Source organism: Muntiacus reevesi, chromosome 8 (assembly GCF_963930625.1).
Source record: "Muntiacus reevesi chromosome 8, mMunRee1.1, whole genome shotgun sequence".
Classification (NCBI taxonomy): Eukaryota; Metazoa; Chordata; class Mammalia; order Artiodactyla; family Cervidae; genus Muntiacus; species Muntiacus reevesi.
The window spans coordinates 65,490,007-65,513,449 of NC_089256.1; the positions used below are offsets into that span (position 1 = coordinate 65,490,007).

Below are 23,443 nucleotides of genomic sequence, written 5' to 3' on the forward strand. Positions count from 1 at the left end.
ATTTTACTTTCTGAAAGATCTTACATCATGGACAATAAAAAGGACGACTTTTGAAGCAACTCTGATACGTAGATGTAATCAAAACAAACTTTGATTCTCAGCCAATTTGATGCCTTTTAGCAATAATTGCAAGTCACACATTATTAAACAAACTGAATAATAGAGCAATATTGACTTGACCAGCAGTGAACAATTGGGGTATTTTCTCCTCCTTCTAGTGTGGAGCAGTGGAGAGAACATGTGTCTCAGAGTACAGCTTTGTAAAATTGGTGGGCCACAATTACAGCTTTTGAGATATGTGTCCTTGGGCACGTCAGGGGAACTGAGCCTCTCTTCTCATCCGTAAGATGGGGCTGGGTCTTTCCTTTCAAGAGGTTATTTTTAGGGAAGAAAAAAGGCAAATGTAAAACACCTAGGTTGGTTTCTGGTACCTAGTAGATAGATAACAAAACTTTTGCTAAGTTTCAATTTTTAGTTAGCCTTATTCCTCTTCTGGGTATGTACCCAAAGGAAATGACATCAGTACCTTCAAGAGATATCTGTACTCTCATGTTCACTGCAGCGCTATTCACAACAGCCAAGATGCGGAACAACCTGTGTCCATCGACAGACGAATAAATTGTGATATAGGTGTGTATATATAAAACGTGTGTGTGTGTGTACACATAGATACAATGGAATATTTTTCATCCTGAAAAAAAGGAGATCCTGACATTTACAACAACATGGACGAACCTGGAGGGCATTATGCTAAGAATAATCCAGACACAGAGAAGAAAAAACTGCATTTCACTTATATGTGGAACTAAGAGAGTCAAATACATAAAAAGCAGAGAGCAGACTGCTGGTTACCAGGGGCAGGGTCGGGGAAATAGGGGAGACATTGGTTAAAGTGTACAAACTTCATTATAAGATGAATAAATCTCATGATCTAATGTACAACATAATGACTATAGTTAATAATACTGCATTGAATACCAGAAGTTTGCTAAGAGTTTAGGTGCTCTCATCACACACACACACACACACACACACACACACACACACAAAGGTAGCTATGTGAATGATACATTAACTAGCTTGACTATAGTAATCATTTTACTATGTATATGTATATCAAATCACCATATTGTAAACCTTAAGTATGTACAGTTCTTATTAAAAATAAAATAGTTCAACCAGTCTTGGTACTGTTTGTTGGACAGCTGGAACGGGCTGGGGTAAGGACCTGCAGGAGCCGATTCCTCCCCACTTTTTCTTGGCTAAGTGTGATATGTATCTAGAGTTCAGAACATGCTATTTAGAAGGCTGTAGTAGACTATTTTGTATGCCAAAGACTTCCTTGTAATAAAATATATGTATGCATACACTTTTTAAGTCATTCCACAAATTGAGATTCTCTATATTTCTTAAATTAAGGTCACATATCTATTCCATTTCTTAGTAAGTTTGACACCCACCTAACAATATGCAGTTCTTTGGATTTTTCTAACAAATTAAAAACAATTGGAAACCTAAAGTGTATGAAAGTGTGAAACCTGAAGTGTTTCAAATACTATAGTTTTCCATTTATATAGTAGCTACTTGGCTCATCTCAGGAAAGAGAGACATTATGCTTGAAGAACAAAGTCAATTTACAACGTTAACTCAAACCATTTGGCAAATGAAAATTTTAGCAATTATTTGCTGTGAATTGCTTAGAAGCACTAAATATCAATGCCCATGTGCATTACTGGTCCAAGAAAAGCCCAGACTTACCTTTTGCAAGGTTTATGATAGCTGAATGCAAAACCAGTTTGCTTCTAGATGAACTTCACTTTTGGTTCTGGTTATCAACTGACTTGGGAAAAAGTCTGTCCACACATACAGACACATTCACACATGTATATGTACACATGTATCTCTGCTTAAAATACAAGCATATAATTCTTCATGTTTAAAGGAAGTTAATATTTAAACTGATATTTCTCCAATATTCATCATTTTACTGTGACAGAAAAATTGGCTTTTAAGGCATTATAGTTTCAGGTTTTCTATCAACTATACTTAATCATCATTGATAAGAAAAATTCAGCTAAATTTTGATTATTACCAACAGTGGTTTGCTGTTAAGTATTAAAAAGATGGTTTGTTGTTAAGTATTAAATGGCAAAAATAATTATCACAGATTTTTTGTTCAACATATAGTACACTAAGGACTGTTTGGACACAAGTTAAAGTAATTGTTTTTTTTTTTTTTTTAATAAACAGCGTGATGTTACAGACTGCAAAGTTAAAGCAGACATTGACAGTTTCTGATGAGCACAAACAGTAAGTGCAGTCACAGGCCAAACTTCTTGCCAGGAAGAGCACGACTGGGACGAGGTCTTAAATTTAGTGACACTGTTATTGTTCTATATTCTCAGTACAGTAACACATGCACTTGCTGTGTCAAATACTTTATAGGGCCATCACTGAAAGAACACTTAAAGACATTTTCCTCCTAACGAATGTGGTATACTACAGGACTCTTAACTCAATGAAAGACAAATATAGATAAATAGATTTGTGACAATAAATGGGGCTAAAGAGGGTGATGGGAGCTCCTTTTTGAAGCTTCCAAAGTCAACACTGGAGGTGTCAGTAGTCTATGGTAGTGTCACATTCCCAAGATACTGAAGTGTTATGTTCTAAAAGGATACATTCTTTTAGATTTTATTCAACTGAAATAAAGTCTTAGGACTGAACCACACTGAAAACATTAACTGCATTTGAAACTTTGGTTCCATAGCCAAAAACATTTCTAGAAATCATGAAGGCCAAGCTTTCCAATAGGAATATAAATCTGATAAGAGTTTTTATCTTATGAAATCAATGGCTAGTGACCACATTTGGAAATCTGCACTAGAATTAAAGAGGTTAGTCTTATTAAAGATTCTGAGAAAATAATAGAACAGTGAAGGTTCTGCCTCCTTGCTATCTTAGAAGGATTAACAAAAGAAAGAATCACCAGAAATATACATGGCTCTTAGCATAACCACAGAATTATTATAGTGAGAGATTAAATAATATTTTAGATAGATTCATAAACTTAATGCTTACAAAATGCATTATCCTTCCCATACGTACCAACAGGAGGACTGGAGTCAACTGTTGGTAGTAAAAACCAGCTACCCACCTATGCTAATATGTACAGTGGACTGATCTTTTTTCTTTGTTGCTAAAACTCTTAAATGTAGTTGTAAAAATTAAGTCATAAGATTTTCTTATGGCTCATAACTATCTCTTTATGCTAACTAGCATGGCTGAAATATAAACATAACTAAAACCAAGCAAAAGGAATGGCGCTGCATTGACAGAAAGTGCAAACCCTTACTCAAGTGAAGTCCTTGGACGAAATAAGCTTGTAAAAACTAACATCCCAACTTGGGAAACTCCTAATCGATTCTAAACTCTTCTGAATTTTAGAACCTTGATGTTTACACCTTTTATAAATGATGTCTCTTGACTAGGGTTAGCAAGTACTGTGTATACAAATATAAATGTCTGCAAATATACACACATCAATTTCAATAACAATAAAAAAAATTTTAAATGCTAAATTCAGGAATCTAGTACCATGAACCTCCTAGCACTACTGCCTTTTCCAAATGGCTGGAGCAATGATTAAATTTTAACCCAAATTTTTTCTAAATGTATCCAATGCCATTAAAATCAAGACATGCCAACTCTGACTTTATAAATCTAAAATACAGTGCTCTGCAAATTTCTGTAATATCAGAGCCAAAAGTATTGAATTGTGACTCATCTACTTTTTTTCCTTGTTAACCTTCTGAGGTAGAATTACCCATCCAATTTTATCAGGACCATAGTTATCTTGAGCTGAACCCTATATTCTTTTCAGAAAGTGAAAATAACTCATAAGAGAAAAGAAAAAAGGCTTCCCAGGCCATGATACATAAGATACATTTACAATTTTTAATGTGATAATTAAAAAATAAAAATGGTCTTTATATTTTAAAAAACAGCCCAGCTGCATTTTTCTCTATCACCAAGAATTATTATCTGAAGATTCTGTCAGTGCCGATTTGTATAGTTCAGCCTTCACAATCCCATCCTTGATGAAGAATTAACTCCCTCATGGTGTGCACAATATATTCTCACAGCTTTCAGCCTTCTCTTAGTGCCCGATCCGAGCAGGACGGATATGAAGAATGTAACTCATTCAAGCAACTCCTCCCTGTTCTGCCCCCTCCCTTCACATTCCCCTCTTCTCAAAAATATCTGAAGTATGAAAGTTGTTTTTAAATAGTAGAAGCACCACAATCCATTAACACCACATACAGTCTTTAAACTGAAATATTTTAGTGATGTCTTGGACATCAAAATCAATTTTTAAGATGGATTCTGAATGTGTGGGTCCAGCCCAGGTCTGCAGTTTGTGCAGATATAGAAACAAAAGGAATTTATAATGTTCAGAAAAAGTTAACTTGCTATGTTTAAAATAATGCTAGAAACTATATTTCTTCAAAAGGTGGCAAACATGAACTACTGATCAGGATATGAATTAAATGGATTTACAAATCATTAAGAAACAAATCCAAGTTTATGTACTGTGAAATTTCCATGGTGCCTTTAAAATAGATAAGCTGCTCGTAAATTTTTTTTAATAAATGCCAAATCACTAGATTTTTGATGGAAAAAGAATACAGATGGACTGTGTTTTACCTATGTGAAAATCACCAATCCATTTAAAATAAAATCCAAGAGGATATATACATTCTAATCAAGTATTTGATTATTTTCCTGATTAATAAGAACTACACTTTACACAAAATACTTTATCAGCAGCTGTTTTCTTCAAAAAAACCAATAGTCATAGTTTCACAGTTGAAAAAGTTACACATTAAAATATTTTACAATTCATTATATATTCACCAGGTTCCCATTTCCTAAAGGGCTTATAATATAAAGCAGATTAGAAGGGAAAACCTCAAAAGTTGATTACTTTGACACTAAGTTTTACAGAGGACACTAAGAACCACAAAAAGCTTAGGTTCTATCATAAAATAGTGACCAAATTCCATTCCTCTTTAAAAAATCCAATTAGAAACATCTTTTTTAAAAAACCAAATTCTACAACATGATTAACAGATTTCAAATTAACAGCATTCTGAAAGTCTTCAAAATAAATGATTTTATATAGCTGAAAATATGATAAAAAGTTAAAGCATGATTTTCAAATAGTTGATTATTTCTTGCGAGAATGTGTTTAAATTAAGTTTTATTTTCTTTAAACCTATTTTTCTTTTCTCCAAAATAGTCATTAAAGGAAATATTGCTCAAGTGACCAAATGAACCTGTCAAGTCAATAGTCAGTTAGTTATACCACATTCAATGACAAGGACCGTTGGTCACAGGAACTGGCCAATAGGAACTGATCTCTGATACTGAAGTACCTGGAAGTAGTTATATTATCACTGACTTACTTGAAACATATCCTAGTCATCCCATGTAGCATTTAATTCAATTTTTGGTTCCTTGCTTTCTGAGTACTACTTGTCCCCCTTTTCCTTGTTTTTAATGTTGTTTGCATAAACTCTGCTTGGATATGTTTGAAATATACTTTGTTTTTAGCTAGTTCACTTAATCTATAGTCTTTATGGAATCTGTCTACATTTCATCCAATGGAATTAACTTGGTTGTAATAACTCTTAAAATCTGGGATAAAATAAGCTATGTGGCTTGTCTTTTAGTGGCAGAGAGGTCCTAGGGGAAGGGACTATCTGGACTGATGTGAAAAATGCAAAAATTATATTAACTTTGTACAAGGAAGCTCAAAGCTTTTTTGGCACTCAGTAAAACACAGTTAGTTCTCTGTTAAAATCTCAGTTTCCACCATCAAAACTTCTTTCGAAGTTGCACTATTTCACTGAGCTTTCCTGTAATTAATCCCTAAATCAGAAAATACTGGGATGTTAGTATGTATTAACTGAATAAATCTAAAAGACAAAAAACATTAATCACAAAGTTTTAATAAGCTTGAAATTTCCAATATCTGCAAAAGAATCTATCTGGTCTCCTGCTTAAATCAGTTTAAATTCTCCTTAACTATTCCAAGACAGTTTAGAGAAGTTTCCCTAATTTTCAAATTAATCTTTCTTATTGGCAATATTATGTACACACTTTAGTGAGGTACCTAAGTCTCCAATAATTATGCCCTTTAAGGGTTCTAAAATAGCCAAATATTAAGAGTATCTGTATTAGAGTCCCTGTTTACTATCCAAGACTTCTATATAGGTAACTGATTTCATAAGTGGATATTTTTAAGTGATGCTGTATACAATATGCACTCTTCATAGAGTTGTACTCCAATAATAAACCTAGTCTAGAAAACTGTCAGTAAATTATTGCACTTTTTCTGGTGTGGCACCTGGACATTTGCTAAAGCTATTTTCTAGGGCATTAACCATTCATTTCAAATACTCAGTAAAATATCAGATTGTAGAGTGATGACTAGCTTGAGCCCCTACATCCAGGGTTAACATTTTTCAAAATGTTTAAGGATGTATCTTGTGGTCAAATGCTATTTAATAAAGTTGGAAAGTGAGCCCTGATGTCTCGGAAATGGGACATGATCTTAAAATGGTTTAAGGTCCTAATTTTATCAGGGAGATATTGAGTAAATAGCCTAAAAAGGTAAAATATTCATGATTTCTATTGCCCTTATTATAAAGTATTATTCATGAGCATACCTGGGTAGAGGGGTGAAGCTATTAGGAAGATAGTCTAGACTGTGTTAATTTGGCAACTAATTTCATATGACTGAGGCATTCTCAGCTATAAAAGAGGATGGAAGATGGGCGATTCAAGTGAAAACAGAAGAAAATAAAAGGAAAGAGGAGAACTTTTAAATCTGTTTTCTTTAAGTAGTTATATACTAGTCATTGGTATGAGATAGTGCCTGAACCTTACCCACAGATCAAGAAAAAAGCTGACCATGCTGCTACAAACAATAAAAAATTTGGGGTGCAAAACAATGCATGACTATGGGACAGATCATGTAAATAAAGAATATATATTAATGATAGTTTCTATAATATAAATAGCCTTTAATAAAAAAAATAATCTTTTTAATAACATTAATACTCACTTCTATTTTCTGGAAAACATGCATGAAAAATGTATTCAATTCATTGCAAAAGGAGAAAAAAAGTCAATCTAAGGTGAATACTGTACAATTCTGGAGCAAGAATTATTCCTGCTCATTCTTTCTCTACGATGATTACTTTACTTTATGGGAGCCCAGAATTTCCCTGGGAAATAAGAATCAGATTCTTGTAAATACTGTCCAGGAAAAAAAAAAACAAAATACCACCTTATAACAGGTCTCATTTGTGACTGCTTCCCAAACTTTGCAGATAAGACCCCAAATCATCAAAAGATTTGATTTATTAAAAAAGAAAAGTCTCTGTTGAAATCTCAAGAGTCCCTTACACCCCAAGCATTTGTCTTCATCAAACAAGGAGTCAAAAACCCACTTCAAACTATAAATTGAACAGCAATGGAAAAAGAAGAAATTTTCATTATTTTCCAATCTTAAAAGTAATTTAACATCAAACTCCAGTTTACTTGGACCTAATGCAATGATAAACTTTGTTGTGTCCACATTTCAAAACAGAAAACATTTGCAAGACAAAAAGAGAACATCATCCTTTTTCCTTCTCCATCATTTCTATATATTTTGGGGGTTTTTTTGTTTTGTTTTTTTAAAAAAGATACAAACAATCTTTAAAGTTTACCTTTTTGGACTTAAGGCATAACATGAAATTGCGCATTATTCTAAAGCTTAATTTTGAAATGAACTAGTTTAGTGCTATCAAACCCTGTTTGCGTTTACATTATTTAAATTATATAGTATTTTATTTCTGTTCTTGCTGTAAATTCTAATGCTGTTCATGGATTGTGCAATTCCTATGCAATCAGTCTTTGCCTGTTGACAGTTATTAACAGTGCAGTATAGAATCCAGATACTGAGCTTTTAGTTTCTTAGTTATCATTTCAGTTCAAAGCATGCTGCTTAATTGTGTGGAAGATCCAATCCATTTTTGTTGTCCAGCCACCATGGTGTGCATCATTCATTTGTTTCATGAAATATTCCAAAGCCTCTTGCTCAGTTTTATCTAAAGCTAGGGTCTTTCGAATGTATGCAATATCATCAAAAGATTGTAGTTCTGGCATTCCAGAGCCAAGCATCATTGAGAAAAGATTTATGAAGAGATTGGCATGCTGCCGAATAGCTAGATAAGCCTTGTAACACATCTCCTGAAACCTACAAGTAATAAGAACAGTTTGGTCAGTATGGAGTAAATCCTGTTAATACCTTCAGGTCTCTGCTCAAATGTCACATAGTTATAGAGGCCTTCTTAGACAAAACTATAACATATAGCATTCTTCTCCCTATTCCTCTTAACAACACTTTATATTCCCTGACCTGACACGAGAATGTGAACTCTATGAGTCCATAAGGAGTTTGTTTACTGCTGTCATCAACCCCCAAAATAATGCCTAGCACATTAGGAATAGAATAAGGATTTATTAAATGTATGAACTGGTCTATACTAAAGCCTTTAGGGTTAGGTTAGGGCCAGGACTAAGCTACAGATAAAAGAGAATTTTAGAAAAGGTTTTTAAAAGTACATTAAGGTTTTCAGATAGACTAATGATACTCCCTAAGGTGGTAAGAAAAATTATGAACATGGCATTCATGGCTCACTGAATTCCTCACACTGTATGACTAAAAAGTATTGTATGTAGCACACTATCCATGATTTGTTAATACAGAGAAGGTGGACTCCAATTTTTAAGCAGCGGTAAAGAAAAACTTTTACTGTACAAAAAGTTTAAAGATCACTTCCTTTTTAGGCCTTAACTAATTCAATAAGTTAAACTGGTTTTTCTTTCCATTTCCTTCACAGCATTACACAATAAACACATAAAATATTCAGTTTATACTACAATGTTAATATAACATCTATTATTTTAAATTGCTTGAAAAATATCAATTGCATACTAGCAAGAATTCTTTAGCTTGTGCTTTTGATTTCTTCTGCTTACCTCTCAAATTCTCTTGTCTTTGTGCATTCTTGGGCTCCTTTACTAATCACTATTAAGAAATCTTGTGTCAAAACAAATGGCACACGCTCTCGTTTATAACCAAATTTTTTCTTCTTGTGATCCAAAAAGTGTCCAAAATCTATATGAAACAGCTATCAAAAGTAAGAAATTATGTTAGTTTGACAAATGCAGAAATACAATGTCCGGAATTAGTAAATTTAAGAATGTCAACATATTTAAAAAGAGGAAACTATTACTTGTCCATCATCTTTAACCATGATATTACTATTGTGACGATCTCCAATTCCCAAAATGAAGGTGGCAACACAATATCCAGCACATGATCGTGTAAACAGATCGATGGCTGCATCATATCTACAAAGAAATAAGCATGTGTTAGTATGGAAGTACAGAATGATCCAGTCCAAACTGGAAAACATGGTCAGAGTCGCTAGTGAAGTCTGTATTAAAACAATGAAAACAATCACTGACATTAGGGCAAGGAAGTAATTATGTTAAAAAAATCTGATGAACTTTAGGATTCTGAAGTTATCAAAGGTATCTAAGAAAACTTCTAGATATTCTCTGACCAAAGCATAATTCTTACAGTGAAAAAATACTTAGCGTATCATTAAAATAAAATTTTTTAATCATTTTAACAATGAATAGGGAGTAAAATTTTTCATTTTAATTTTTTTCAATTTAATGTTGATTTAACACTAACTTCTAAAAAAAGAATAAGCATTAAGAAAAACAGATTTTAGATTCCTGGATTTCACCAAATTATAAGCAATTCTGATCATTTAAATGCAGTAACCTCAAACATTTCAAAGGCTGAACATATCTTTTTCCAAAGTAAATACAATTTTTTCTTCTGGTCTAACTCTAAATATACACAACCATTAAAAAACTTATCTGTCAGAAAGTTATATTAACACAGAAGCAAAGGATAATAAGCGCACATTTCTCCCTTGTTCTTGTCTTTGAGCCACTGATGGAGGGTGTGGCTGTTGAACTGCAGAGCACCTTTCAGGCCCCCTTTACACTGAATCTGCATTATAGTGTGAGAATTCCTCACCACCTCAATCAGTCCCACACAGTCACCAATGGACAGACATCCGTAAGGTAACATTCTGAAAAAGGATCAAGACATTTGCAATTAGTTGATGAGATTTTAAAACAGCAAATATTTTATCTTTTTTTTTTAATGTGAAGATCTAATTGGATTCTAATTGGATTCATTAGGAGATTCATGAATCAAGTGGCATTCCATCTAGCAAAGAGTGCTCCCCAAAATAGCAAATATTTTAATGGGCTAATGAAGGAATATTCTATGTGCAAATTTGTTAATTGGGACCTTTACTCCTTTAATCTAGTTTTAATCTTCTTTTATTACAGAAATGACAAACATTCCTAGAAAAATCCTCAAATTATCTGCCATCATTTATTATAACCTTCAACTGTGAAAGCATTTAACTTTACTTGAGAAAAGCATGAAGATCACTGTGCCAACTCAAAGTTTATAAACATTTATGACTTTAAAAATATGGGTGAACTTAAAGGTGTTTAATTGACATCTAAATGATACCTTAAGGTATCAGTTCTTAGGTTTTTAGTTTCAGGACTCCTTTACTCTTAAAAATCATCAAGGATACCAAAGAGCTTTTATTTATGTGGGTTATATCTACTGACACTAGAAATTAAAATTTAAAAATTTCACTATTTGTTAATTCATCTAAAGTAATATTTATATTTCTTTACATAAAAACTTTTACAAAATCTTTTACAAAAGAAAAACCTTAAAAACCAAAAGAAACAAACAAAAAACCCTTAGAAGAGTGATATTGTTTCTCATTTTTTCAAATTTCTTTAATGTCTGACTTAATAGCACCAAGCTGGCTTCTCATGTATGCTTTTGTATTCAATATTATGCAAAGTTTTAACTGAAGCATATGAAGAAAATCTGGCCTCACACAGGTATGTAGTTGGAAAAAGGAGTATCATAGTAGCCTTTTCAGATAATTGTACAGATTTTTCCTTTACACTGTTCCAAAACTTGGTAAGAGAGTTTCTCAAGTTGCAGTATGGAAAGTGAAACCATATCAGTAAACTTTTCATACTCTGTTACATGAAGACCCACCCATTTGTTCATCTTGCCTCTGAATGGAACATACATGACTTAATAATATCCTACATTGGTCATTTGGAAGATATTAGCTCACTCAGATATGGAGATCTTTCAAATTATGGTACTTTTTTTTCATTTTATCAACTAAAAAAAAAAATCACAGTTGCTAACATTACCATTGATCTCATCAGAAAAATCTTTAATTTGGGGGAAGTTTACAGCAGTAGATACAAGGTTCTCAAAATTCTAATTTTTGCTTGAAAGCTCAAATTTGATCCTTGACAACAAATGCTGTCAGTTTTTCTCTCTGAAGAGTCTCATATTGCTCATGCTCAAGAAATTGTTCATGTTCAAGAAAATGTATGCCAAACATCCATGTCTGAATAACCATATTCTGTCTATTAGTTGTTCCTTAGGTCAAAATGATGTTCCAGGATAAAAGCAGTTAGTTTAGCTCACAGCTCAAATAACCAACCAGTGCTTTTTCCTTGATGTAAGCATACTTCGGTGTGAAGCAGAAGTGCTTTAGGGCTACTTCCCATTCACCACACAGAACATAAAAAAGGACAGGGAGTCTCAATGGGGAAGGCGATGGCCCCCCACTCCAGTACTCTTGCCTGGAAAATCCCATGGACAGAGGAGCCTGGTAGGCTACAGTCCATGGGGTCGCAAAGAGTCAAGACACGACTAAGCGACTTCACTTTCACTTTTCACCCTCATGCATTGGAGAAGGAAATGGCAACCCACTTCAGTGTTCTTGCCTGGAGAATCTCAGGGACAGAGGATCCTGGTGGGCTGCCGTCTATGGGGTCACACAGAGTCGGACACGACTGAAGTGACTTAGCAGCAGCAGCATGTAGTCTCAAGCACAGAGATGTGAGGATTTAAAGAGACAATGAAAAAAGTATCTAATATGCCAATTGGCACATAAGTACTAAAGTACGGTTTTTATTGCTCTGTTGTTCTCATAGGCTACTTTTCGTCTTTCCTTTACTTCTTAAATTCCTAAAAAAGTAATAGTTTAAACTTATTTTCACTTTCTCACTTAATTCCTTGTAGCCTAATTTCTGTGACTACCATTTTACTGACTCTTCTTAAAACTAACCATGAATCATCAAATCCAAAAGCTTTTTCACAGTCCTTATGTTCTTAAACTCCTGAAGCAACTGATACTGTAAATTGTTTGTAACTCTCTCCCCTCTCCTAGGATCTGTGAACTACTTACTCTGGTCTTCCTACACTTTTGATCATTTTTCTTTTGTGATCCTTCCTTCCATCTGTTCTGGTAAATGCAGGAATTTCTTAAGGTGGTACTCCTGACCATTTTTCCTTATTTTAATTTTATTATTATTATTGAACATGCTGTTACATAATGGGTTACATAATCCAATAAGGATTTTCTAAAGGGCTACATAATCCTATAAGGCTTATTATTAAAAAATTAAACTTTAAATTTAAATTTACTTAAGTTAAAAGACATAACAACTTTCCAAAGATCCATCTTACTTTTCAATAATATAGCTAGCTTAACTTCAGATGCTTTTTTGCACAGTCACTAATTTGCAACTTGACTCAAGATTAGAGAGTTTATAAAGTTTTAGAATTAGAAAACTAATATCATGAAAGAAATTTTCATTTAAATTCTTAACTTCTGAATGAAAACTGGGCCTTTTGTGTCTCATGTCTCCTATGCACTGTTCCTAAATACAGCTGGCCCTCCACAACTGTGGGTTCTGGATACTTGGCTTCAGCCAACTGCAGATGGAAAATATTTGGGGGGAAAAAAAAATCCAAAAAATTCCAAAAAGTAGAACTTGAATTTGCTGCACACAGGCAACTAAATTTACACAGCCTTTAATGATACTAGGTATGTAAGTAAGCTAGAGATGACAAAGTATACAGGAGGATGTGCATAGCCTTTATGCAAATACTATGCTATTTTATACAGGGAACTGAGCATCTATGGACTCTGAAATCAGTAGGGGTCTGGGAACCAATCCACTGCAGACACCAAGGGAAGACTGTTAGTGACAGTCTGAAGGCAACTGCAGAGTCTTTACCAGCTTAATTGAGACAGTTCTTCCAACCTAGCTGAATCTCATTAGCCATTCTGAGCCAAGGAAGAAGAGGACAAATGGAAAGTACCACAGTGTAATCAACTGGTGTTAGTTATTACTCTATACATTTATTTATAGATATATGACTATATTCTTTCTAATTAATATACCTTACAATTAATATTTACTAATGGTTTACTTTTTCAGGATAACTTTCAACATACATGTCACCTTACTGGTTACCTACCGAAGATCAAGACCTTGATTTTGCCAGATATTTTCCATAATGCGAATAATCTGAAGGGTTAGCATATCTTGCCGTAAATCTGAAATTCAAATAATATGTACAGCACCACTTAATGCCACAAGCACAAATTTGAGTATCACATCATCACAATGTTTTTAAACAGAAAATATATAGAACTATATTTGCTCTTCAAAATAATCTATAAGGAAGCAATAATCTGAGGGTTTTTTTTTCCATTTATTTTTATTAATTGGAGGCTAAAAATCTGAGTTTTTAAACCATTTCTAAAGTATCTGCTTAAACACATCTGTATAACAATGTAGGGTAAGTGGGCATGTATTTCATAAAAAAATTAAACTATATAAATTACTTATTTTTCTGAAACCTTAAATTTGAACATGTTTATATTAAAATATTTGGATTAACAGAATTCAGGGCTGAAAGGTTCATTTCCTAATGAAAACCCATCTAAGATATATTTGTTTAGAATATAAAAATATATTCCCCCACAGCCTATTCTCTAAATGAATTAAGACCATCTTTCATGACTCCTTAGCAGACTACATCTACCAGGTTGTAGTTTTGTTTATGAAGTTATTTGTTCAATGTCTCTCTTTTCCCTGCTAGACTATAAATTCTAAGGCGGCATGGATGAATTCCATTCTGTGTATTCTTACAACCTCAGGGCCTGGCATGTCAAATATTTATGGAGTGAATGGATATACATTTAAGCAAAATGATTTTCAGGCCTTCTGATTCTAAACCTAATACATCTTTTCATTTCAAAAATTATAAATACATATTCTAAAGGTTAAGACATCTGCTTAATATCACATATTTTACCACATGCATATTCCTTAAATGGCTTTCAATAATCTTCATGGTTCATAAATATCCTGTGTATAAAAATATAGCTAAGTTCATGTATCATAAGTCCATTAATACTCTTACCATCCCCATTTTTAAAGATGATCTCATTGTTCTGAAAGAGTAATTCTGACATGATGTCTGGGTTCTCCCAATTCAACCACAGTGGCCTTTTTGCAGAAGACATAATTCGACACTCTTCAAGCCTTTAACAGAGTTGAAAATTTTACTCAGCACCTTAGCTTTGTTATTCTTTATAGTCTCAATTTATTTCAAAATTCATATACTATATAGCTTTTTGAACTGTTATAGCAATTTTAAACTTTCTCCTCAGTTTTATGTATGAAATAATTTCTAAGGGCATATAAAGAAAAAATACATAATAAAAAGCTTAAAAAGTTCTTCTGCACAGAATATGAATTTTCCACAAATACAGGTATATATCATTAGTTTTACAGATATTACATTGTTTTTTATTCAATGATATCACAAATTCTGGCCATAGAAAGTTTTTTTTTTTTTTTTTTCCCCACCCCCCACCCTTATAGAAAGTTTTAAATTCTATTGTTGAAGCAGTAAAAACTCATTCTGAATAAATGCACTCCTGAACTTAGGAAAATATTATTACTCTTATTTTGCAGGGTAGGAAAAGGAAAGAGATGCATATATTATTGAATACAATTATTATGGACATTTTTACTTTTTTCAAGATTTTCTCCAAAGAAAGTATGTGTTTAAATATATGAATAAAACTGCCAATAAAGTTCCTTACCTGAGGTTTCCCAGCTGATGAGCAGGGTTTAGAGGAGACAGAAAGCCCTGGAGAGCATCCATGAAATCTGGTCGCCGCATTTGCTCAACTAAAAACTTCATCTGTACCTGATAGATAAGCATAATCACAGTTAGAAATTGACTTGATAAAAGGTAACACTAATTGCTAGTATCTTTTACCCATTGGAACCTCATTAGTGTGTAGTTTTTGAATCCATATCCTGGACTGGCTGCATTCTAAGTAGAAGGGTCTCTATGACATTCTACAACACAGAGCACACAGCTCAGGCAGAGAGGTGAGAGTTACAGTACTCTCACCTCCTGTAAGAAGGTACTGTATCCTGACAGAGACTATGCTTTGGCTCTAGATCAAGGCACAGTCAACTATGGCTTGTTAGTCAGCTGCCAGTTTTTGTATCAAACTGCATTGGATCATAGTCACATCTATTCACTTTGATAGTTGCTTTTACAGTAGGATAGCAGAGCTGAGTAGTTACAACAGACTGTGTGGCCTGCCAAGTCTAAAATATTTACTATCTAACTTTTTAAGAAAAAGTCTGCAGACCTTTCTTCTAGAGGAAAAACTATGGAGACATCATGTTAGCTTAGCTTAATAGTCTGACTTTTAAGCTTTTCAGAAAACACCACATTCTTTGTTCAGTAAAGAAGGTCTGGGAAAAGTCTCATGCTACTAAGTTCTAGTACATAGCTGGAAAGAAACATCCTTTTTAAATCACTTTTTTAGTCTACTGTAGTAGACTTAGTCTACTTAGTTACGCTAAGTGAGACTGCAGATGACTTGAATGTGTGAACTACTCAATGTGTCACTGAGTCCATTTTAAGCTTAGAAATACAGAAACTAAATTTCTTTTCACTCATTTTCAGGGTCATTACTAATAGAAAAGAAATGACACAGAGCAAGGAAAAATCAATTTCAACACTTAGGGCTAAACAACAAGGTCCTAATGTATAGCATGGGGAACTATATTCAGTATGTTGTGATGAACCATAATGGAAAAGAATATTAAAAAGGGCTATATAAAGGAGAAAGGAATGTAAAGAGGAAGGAACTATATTTACTGGGCACGTTCCATGTTCTAGGGACTATGACAGGTACTTGGTGTATCTGGTTTGATTTAATTCTCACATCAACCTCATGAGGAAAGTATTAGTCCCATTTTATAGATGAGGGAAACGAATCTCAAGAGACTAAATTATGTGTTCAACATTACACTGCTTGGATCAAAATCTAAATCTGCCTAATTCTAAGGCATATATACTGGGCTCTCAAATAACCGTGCTCCACTGCAATGAAGGAGTCTCAAAAACACACTAAAGAGTCACTTACCTTTTGTGTTTCATCCTTCTTCTCTTGTTTGAGAATGTCAGTCAAGTTAATGAGCTTTTCCATAGCCTCAACTTGCCTATTAAGGTGCTTCAGATACATTCCACATGCACGGCAATAGGATTCCAAAAGCAGGCCAAACCTCTGACTAACCGTTTTATTGTGCATCTCAGATCTAAAAGACCAGTGCAAGCGAAGGAGAGAGCAAGAGAGGGAGGGAGGGAGGGAAAGAAGCAGAAAGGCAGGGAGAGAGAACTGTAAATGTACACACAGAACCTTTTGTAGGAAAATAAGAAAACCCGTTTTCTAAATTCAAAACATGTTATAATCATACTAATATTAACTAATATAATCATACTAACTATTATAAAACCTATCATTTAGGAGCAAAACAAAGAGTTTCAGGTAGTTCCTCAAAATATAAATTTAAAAAAATCTAGAATTTTAGATTTATTTCAACTACCTTTCATTTACTAGTCTTAGCACAAAATATATAAACATGAAAAAAGGAAATCAGGCAGAAAAATAATAAAACAAACAGGGAGGGAACGAAGAGCTCAGTGAGTACTATTTGACCCTTCTGACATATATGTCCCTTTTCTGTACTGTGCCTGAATTTAAGTTATTTTAAACCTAGCTTCCAGATTCAATTTTTGATTTAACATTTAAAAAAAACCATGTTAATTATAAATCTGTATCTGAATTTATAAAAACATCATGGTTTATGACCTCTAACTTTGTGTATTACATATATCAATTCTGCAAAATATTTTTGTTGTTAATTATCTTATTTTCTAGTAAGGTTTCATCATTATTGTTCTGAATTCCAAGGGAAGATTTTTTGGGGGGTTAAGGAATATCTTAATCCACACATACAGTGAAATCAATTGCAACATTAATCTAGACCTAGCAAATATTACTTTTCTTAAAGTAGAATCAAAGTCTTTAAAAATATTTCAGCTCTCATTCCTGTATAAAATTTAGTTTTGATTTTACTGCTTATTTAATGTTAAAGAGAAAAAGCTGAGAAAGTTCACTGGTACAATATACTTTCAGTATGGAAACCTCTTCTAGACAAACAAAAATAATAATAGATAAGTAATACAGAAGTATACACTAATACATGTATACATTATACATTAGAATACAAGTAACATTTATGTAAAGAATTAAATGGAAAAATAATTTGACTTACTTTAAATGCCAAAAGAAAAAGTGACCGATCCTTTGATTAGTTAATGCTTTTTTGAGTAAAAATCTCACAAGCAGGTTATCCAAATACTGTTCATATTTTAGTACCTATGTCAGTAAAAACAAACATACATAAAAACAAAGCCACATCAATCAGTATAAGTTTCTTCATGGCCGAATTTAAAGAAAAAATTTCTTAGGAAGAAAATAGATACTCCTGATAATAAAACTGATTTTTACAAAAGTATAAAACCAGCTAATACAGCATTTTCTGGAAATTGCATGGATTTAAAATAAAACATTATTTTTCTATTTTACATTATTTTACCTGTACTAGCTGAATTAGGTACTGAGAAAGTTTGTCATCTGTTAAATATTTTTCTAAGCACCGAACAGCAAAACCTCGAACCATAGGATCTGGGTAATTGCAGTCCAGAAGCTCCATAGCCTGTTCAGGCTTGATTGGAGGCCAATCTTTTACCAAGCAGTACATCTGTGTATGAGTGAGATAATAAATTATATTCAAAAAGCAAAAATAGTTGTGAATGAACCCTCTCAGACATTCTTAATTTCTCGCTGTAAAATTAGATAAAAGCCCCCCTTATGAATTCAGTGCTTAAAATGTTTAATTCTAATTAATTTTATCAGTGAAAGTTATGTAAATGGTATTTTTCTTTACTACCAGATCTTCCTTGACTTACAATGGGTTTATGTCTTGATAAGCTTATCATATGTTGAAAACAGCTCAATGCATTTAGCACATAATCTACTGAACATCATAGCTTAACTCAGACTACCTTAAACATTCTCAGAACACTTATATTAACCCACAGTTGGGCAAAACCATCTAACACAAAGCCTATTTTATAATGGCTGTATGGGTACAGACTAGTTGTAAGGATACTGGTCGTTCACCCTCATGATCACCTGGCTGACTGAAACTGGGGCTCACTGCTGCTGCCCAGTATCAGGAGAGACTATTTTACCACATATTGCTAATCTGAGGAAAGATCAAAATACAAAATTTGAAATAGTTTCCACTGAATGCATATCACTTTCTCACTACTGTAAAGTCAAAAAATCTTAAGTTGAACTAAGTTGAGGACCATCTGTATTATCATTATTAGTTAATTTAAAACACACAGTCTATTTCATCTCTTACACATATGCAGATTTTCTGAGAGAAAACAATTTGTACGACATACCAAATTTGTGCAACAGTTATTCAGTAATTTCAAATATGCATTTACCTGAGCTACTTCATCTCTAGAGTTCCATTTAACAGACAGAAGCAATTTGGGTAGAATTTCGGGGATAGTTACACAATAGTGTCTATGTGGAAAAGACAAAACAAAATAAAAAACCATTCTTACATGTTATCCAAAAGACCTAAATGTCTAAATTTTCAACTATGCAATCTCTAAGAAGTTCCAAACATTTTAAAAATTTCTTACCATGACTAGCCTTCCTTAAAATCAAAACAAATATTTAACACTATAGCTGCACATATATATATTTAGAGACAGTTATAAATGGCATGGAAGACAAAAGGAAAATCCAAATGGAGGACAACTACTTAGGAAAAATTATGAACTTATAACATTCTTTACATAGTTTCTATTATTAATCATGAACCATGCTAAGATTCCCACTTCTACTGTGGTCAGTGGACAAAACTTACATTTAAATGGATTTTCTGCAGAAATGCACTGCAACTGTATTTAAATAAACCAGTGCACACATAACAAGCTGTAGAGTAATTTCTTTAAAAGTAAAAATAGGGCATTGCATTGTTACTTTCAGGAAGCATAAGGAAAAATGAAAAATGAAAGGAACTCTTAAAAATGGAAAATATCTAGCCCAACTAAATCACAATTAAATGGGTCTAAAACTACAGGTATTTTTTGGGGGGTGGATCTTAAATTTTATTTGAAAACAAATAAAAAAACCAATTCTAAGAAAAGGTCATGTTAAGGATTTAGAATTTTAAAAAAGCCTTCCACCTGTAAGCTTAGTACCAATGCATCATGATTTTCTAGAAATACTGATCTACATCCATAGTTTAAAAAAGGATAATGCTTATAATAAAAAATCATGTAAATTATGCTTTATTTACTCTAATAGATAATGGCAGTAACATGGCAAGATCAAGCCAAAGTCAGTTCTTTCTTGTGAAATAGGAGAAACAGAGACTCTATCTTAACACCTACCTGTGGCTCCACAGAAAATCTTTCTCTTGCTCAGTGATTTCAGATAGAGGATCTCGTGTACAAATTGCTCGGAGCTGTTCTTTATCATTTTCTCTTAATTCGTTGTCTCTAGCTAGTCTGTTACTCTGTAAAATAAAGTAGTACCTTATATAATTTTTTCTTTGTCATATTTCCTAACCCTCTCCCTCGATTTATGAGTGATCTGCAAAAAAAGATTAACTTTCAATAAACTTTACATTGTATTAACTGTTGAAAAACAGTTTATTGTCATTATAAGACTTTATTTTCAGCGATAGGGGAGAACAAGTTTAAATTCTTTCATAATCCTTGCCTGAATATATCCTTATAATCACTGCAAGGCTTTCCAATTTCAAAAGTAAAAATAAGGGGAAAACAGGAAAACAAACAAACACAACAACCCACTTTAAAATACTGCATGCTGAATTTTGGAAACTAAAATGAAAATACCATAACTTTTGGTATAATTCCAAGACTCTAAGTAATGTATTTATTCCTTTTAAATATAAATATATTAACCATATAATGAATAACTATGAACACATTAACATATGATGAAAAACACATGCCATTTAGGATGGGTTATACTTATTCCTAATGGCTAAAGATGAAAGCAGACATCCATGCTACTTGGTTTTTATTTAAAAAGTCAAAGTGTCAGTCACTCAGTTGTGTCTGACTCTTTGGATCCTGTGGACTGTAGCCTTCCAGGCTCATCTGTCCACAGAATTCCCCAGGCAAGAATACTGGAGTAGGTAGCCATTTGTTTCTCCAGGGAACCTTCCTGACCCATGGATTAAACCGGGGTCTTGTCTCTTGCACTGCAGGCAGATTCTTTTAGCATCTGAGCCACCAGGGGAGCCCCTGGTTTTTATATATTTAAATAGTTAATTTATCCAGCAGCATAACAAAATATTACTGGCATATATTCACTCAACAAATCTTTAATACATGTATTGTGTAATTTGGTCCTATTCTTACTGCTGGGCTCAGAAAATAGTAAAACACCCTGTATTAACAGAGACTCTATTATAGTGGAAAATTAAAAGAACAAATAAAGCTATTGGAGAGTCAGCACAGACAGATGCTGTGAGTGATGTGACAGAGAAGGACGGGGTGGTTATCTTAGACTGAGTGTTCAGAAATGGCCTCTGAGAACATATTAATTTGTGATCCAAATGCCAAGAAAGAACCATCCACACTAAGACCAGGGAAAAATTACCACAGATGAAGGAAACAGTGAAAAGTGCCCACAGACAGAGTTTGGTGAAGTTCAGTGGCATCTGAAGCCCAGTAGGTGAGGGAGAGGACAGACAGCAGGTCATAGTCACCGCATGTAAAATTTGTAGGTAAGGGTAAAAGGTTTGGGTTTTACTTTTAGTGAAAGTTATGTACAGGATGAATACTGTTATTAATACTTGATTTATCTTTTATAATTTTGTTATTCTGGCTGCTCTGGGATAAGTGGAAGACCAGGTAGGGAGCTACTGTAATAGTCCAGGTAAAAGAATAAAAAAAAAAAAAAAAAAAAAAAAGTAATCATTATCATTAATCATTTGGGTTCCAATGGACTCTTAGTTCTTTTACTTATTTTTGTTTTTAATACAAAATAATTTAGAGAATAAAAAATGGTAAACACAATTTAATAGACATCTTAATAAGAATTTAAACATAGTAAAACCAAATTTATAATCCAAAATGGGCAACATATGTTGAAAGCAACAAACTTGCTAATCAACTGTCCTGTGTGAGCCTGAAACATATCCATCTTGTGAATACTGATTCCAGATTTCAAATACATATCTCATAAGTTCTAGCTTATCATTACTTTTGGTTTTTCTTCTCATACTTGCATTTTCAAAATACAATACTTTTGAAAATTTTGATGACTCATAATTTTGTTGAAGAGAGGATAACCATCTTCTTTGCTTCCTAAGTACAAAACATTTCTACTTTTTATACTTACAGATATCAATCAGAATAATCAATCCAAGGAGTTAAGACTTTTCTACATTATTTTTTTCCTTCCAGTTATTTTTATACACAACTGTCTGTAGCATTTAGCCACTTAAAAAGTATATTTTGGTGCACAACATCATAAAAGATAAAAATAATACTGGAAAAGATGTGGTGTCCAGGTTTTTAATATTTAAAAAACTTTTTTTGTGGTCCAGGTTTTTACTAAGACATATTGTGTGATAAAGTCATTCCTGCAGAATGACTAACTTGTGTTAGTCATTTTTTGTCCTCGGAGATACATTGTTCACTCACTGTCTCTTGAGTTTGAGAAAATTCATCTAGGATAGTGTCATCTGATGTTTCACTTAATATGATCAATTTTAACATCATCATTTAAGTCTGGAGCCATGGCACCCCACTCCAGTACTCTTGTCTGGAAAGTCCCATGGACGGAGGAGCCTGGTAGGCTACAGTCCATAGGGTTGCTAAAAGTCAGACACGACTGAGCGGCTTCACTTTCACTTTTCACTCTCATGCATTAGAGAAGGAAATGGCACCCCACTCCAGTGTTCTTGTCTGGAGAATCCCAGGGACGGGGGAGCCTGGTGGGCTGCCGTCTATGGGGTTGCACAGAGTCGGACACGACTGAGCGACTTAGCAGCAGCAGCAGCAGCAGCAGCAGCAGCAGCGGTTCTCAACTGGGGTGACTTTGCCCCATCTGCCTCCCAGGAACCACTGATGGTGCTGAGACACAGTTTCGATGGTGGTGGTATTACTGGCATCTAGCGTGTAGAGGCCAGGGATGCTGCTAAACATCCTGTAATGAATAGGACAGCCCCTACAGCAAAGGAATTTTTGGCCCCAAATGTCATCAGTGTTAAGGTTGAGAAACTTTGCTTTAAAGCACTATTATCCATTTCTTTGCATTCATACTCTGATTTAATACTTGTGAAATATTTTTCTCTGTCAAGTTTTCTTCTCTTTGTCACTGTGGGTGGAAAGGGAAAAATTCTAAATTATTAACAGTGTTCAATGAAAGCCTAAAAACTAACAAAACAAAAAACTATAAAGATGGTGTTTGCAGACTTCTTTATACATCTGGAAAGATGATGGAAAACATTGAGCATTTAAATAAGACTGAAGGATGATGTAAAAGTGATGATTTACCTCACTATTGTATCATCCTTCTAGTTGTTCTACCCTTCTATGTTTCCATATTATATTAGTCTTTTTTTTTAGCATAGTTGGAATTAATTAATGAATAATGATTAAATAGTAAAATGTCTTAAGATACAAGAAAATTAAGTATCCCATTGTTGTATCTTAGATTTATGAAAGTTTTCAATAGATCCGATGGTAACTGAAAGACAGAATCAGTTTTATTCTATTACAAAAATAAACAGTTTTTCTTTGAAATATAAGAAATTCTTCTAGGAAGAAAATGTCATAAAATATCAATCCTAAAAAACTTAGAACTGCTCAAAAAGGAAACTCAAAAGCTAAAATGGGCTGTGGCAAACTGAGTTCAGTGACTAAAATATGAATAAAATAGGA

At 33.4% G+C, this 23,443-nt stretch overlaps 1 protein-coding gene across 1 annotated transcript in view; it reads right to left on the minus strand.

Moving 5' to 3' along the window:
* Positions 1–7,581: 7,581 nt before the first annotated feature.
* PIK3CA (phosphatidylinositol-4,5-bisphosphate 3-kinase catalytic subunit alpha) overlaps positions 7,582–23,443 on the minus strand; it is a 77,777-nt gene continuing 61,915 nt past the window's right edge. The window contains exons 10-21 of the mRNA XM_065943668.1: positions 19,913–20,037; positions 18,953–19,034; positions 18,031–18,195; positions 17,707–17,810; positions 16,515–16,686; positions 15,168–15,274; positions 14,480–14,601; positions 13,529–13,607; positions 10,059–10,229; positions 9,354–9,471; positions 9,097–9,248; positions 7,582–8,311 (exon numbers count right to left, since the gene is read on the minus strand). Of these exons, the coding sequence (XP_065799740.1) occupies positions 8,041–8,311; positions 9,097–9,248; positions 9,354–9,471; positions 10,059–10,229; positions 13,529–13,607; positions 14,480–14,601; positions 15,168–15,274; positions 16,515–16,686; positions 17,707–17,810; positions 18,031–18,195; positions 18,953–19,034; positions 19,913–20,037 (1,668 nt within the window). The 3' untranslated portion in view covers positions 7,582–8,040. The remainder of the gene's footprint in view (positions 8,312–9,096; positions 9,249–9,353; positions 9,472–10,058; positions 10,230–13,528; positions 13,608–14,479; positions 14,602–15,167; positions 15,275–16,514; positions 16,687–17,706; positions 17,811–18,030; positions 18,196–18,952; positions 19,035–19,912; positions 20,038–23,443) is intronic.